The sequence below is a fragment of the Sceloporus undulatus genome, unplaced genomic scaffold (assembly GCF_019175285.1).
Source record: "Sceloporus undulatus isolate JIND9_A2432 ecotype Alabama unplaced genomic scaffold, SceUnd_v1.1 scaffold_10882, whole genome shotgun sequence".
NCBI lineage: Eukaryota > Metazoa > Chordata > Lepidosauria > Squamata > Phrynosomatidae > Sceloporus > Sceloporus undulatus.
This window is the reverse complement of record NW_024813800.1, coordinates 1-1,699: the sequence shown is the minus strand read 5'-3', so window position 1 is coordinate 1,699 and position 1,699 is coordinate 1. Positions and strand designations below refer to the sequence as shown.

Below are 1,699 nucleotides of genomic sequence, written 5' to 3'. Positions count from 1 at the left end.
GCTGTATGGTACTGTTTTAAAGGTTTGTGTATAGCTTTTAAATTATTTTTAATGTTTTAAACTTTATAGATGTTTTAATTGTTCCTTAATTAACTTATATATTTATACTTTTATTGAATATTTTGCATTGCTTTTAACTCTCTTGTTTTAAATATAATGTCAGCTGCCTTATGGAGTGAAATGTGGTTTGTAAATGAATAAAACAACAAGAGCATAGTCCCACACATGCAGAAGATGCTCACCTTTGATACGAATTGTAGGCATGTGGGGTGAGGTAACATTGTGAGTACAAAATTGTCTAGGATACTAATAATGGGCTTTGTGATTTTTAGATCAGCTGATGTTGGGGCCAGCCCGCTGACTAGACCTGGACAGCCCACCCTCACTCGTGTGCCCCCTCCAATTGTGCCAAGGCCATCCCAGCAGACGGGGAGCACCAGCCTGAGTACCTACCGACCTGCTTACGGCAGCTCTTTCTCTTCAGGCTATGGGGCGTACGGGAGCAGCATGTATGGCAATTCATTTTATGGAAGCTACAGCCCTTACAGTTACGGATATGGCGGCCTGGGCTACAACCGCTTTCGAATGGACGATATTCCTCCCAGCCGGTTTGTTCAGCAGGCTGAAGAAAGCAGTCGGGGTGCCTTTCAGTCCATTGAAAGCATTGTGCATGCCTTTGCCTCTGTCAGCATGATGATGGATGCTACCTTCTCGGCTGTGTACAACAGTTTCCGAGCTGTTCTGGATGTGGCTAATCACTTTTCCCGTCTCAAAATACACTTCACTAAGGTGTTTTCAGCTTTTGCGTTAGTCAGAACTATAAGGTACCTCTACAGGCGATTACAGAGGTTGATGGGTCTGAGAAAGAGCTCTGAAAATGATGATTTATGGGCAGAAAGTGAAGGAACTGTGGCCTGTGTTGGTTCTGAGGAAAGGGCAGCCAACTCTGCAAAATCTTGGCCCATTTTCCTGTTTTTTGCCGTTGTTCTTGGCGGGCCATACCTCATATGGAAGCTGCTGTCCAGCTACAGTGATGATGAAACAGGTAAAGGAGGTTTCTGTGATCACAGGAATGGAGGCAGTCTGGCACACAGCTGTGTGATAAATGCCAAAAAGTGGTAACACAAAACCAGGCCTTTATTGAATATGGTGTTTGGGCTATGAAGTTAGCCAAGAGTGTTTTATAGGCTCTTGGTAAGTTAAATTTTCCATTAACTCTTTAGCTGTCTGTTGTTACTGCTGCTCAGAAATAACTATTTCTATCTTCCGAGGAAAATGTAAGAAAAATGACAATATGCCTTCTTGAAAAACCAGCATTTTTACCTAATGCCCTATCTTGGAAATCCAGGTTTCAGCAGTGGCCAGGAGTGCATTTACACACCTAAAACTAGTGCACCAGCTGTGTCCATTACTTAAAATGTCAGATCTGGCTATAAATCACTCTCTGTGGAGCTGCCTTGAAAAACTGTTCAGAAACTTTAATGGGTTCAGAATGCTGCAGCCAGATTGCTGACCAGGGCCAGTTATAGGTAGCATATAACTGCCTTGTTAAAACAGATTTACTAGCTCCTGGTTCATTTCCAGGCGCAGTTCAAAGTGCTGGTCGTGACCTATAAAGCCCTGTACGGTTTGGGTCCAGACAATCCGTAAGACCGTATCTCTCCATACAAGCCTGCCAGAGCTTTATGATCACCAGGGG

At 43.6% G+C, this 1,699-nt stretch overlaps 1 protein-coding gene across 1 annotated transcript; it reads left to right on the top strand.

The window, feature by feature from the left end:
• Positions 1-297: 297 nt before the first annotated feature.
• On the top strand, positions 298-1,667 carry PEX13 (peroxisomal biogenesis factor 13). Its single transcript, XM_042444480.1, has one exon. It carries the CDS (start codon positions 313-315, stop codon positions 1,120-1,122), a length of 810 nt encoding a protein of 269 aa, XP_042300414.1. The 5' UTR covers positions 298-312; the 3' UTR covers positions 1,123-1,667.
• Positions 1,668-1,699: the final 32 nt, after the last annotated feature.

What these genes read in the sequence shown, in the direction of transcription:
- PEX13 (XM_042444480.1), top strand. Translation starts at nt 313, where the DNA reads ATGGGCTTTGTGATTTTTAGATCAGCTGATGTTGGGGCCAGCCCGCTG.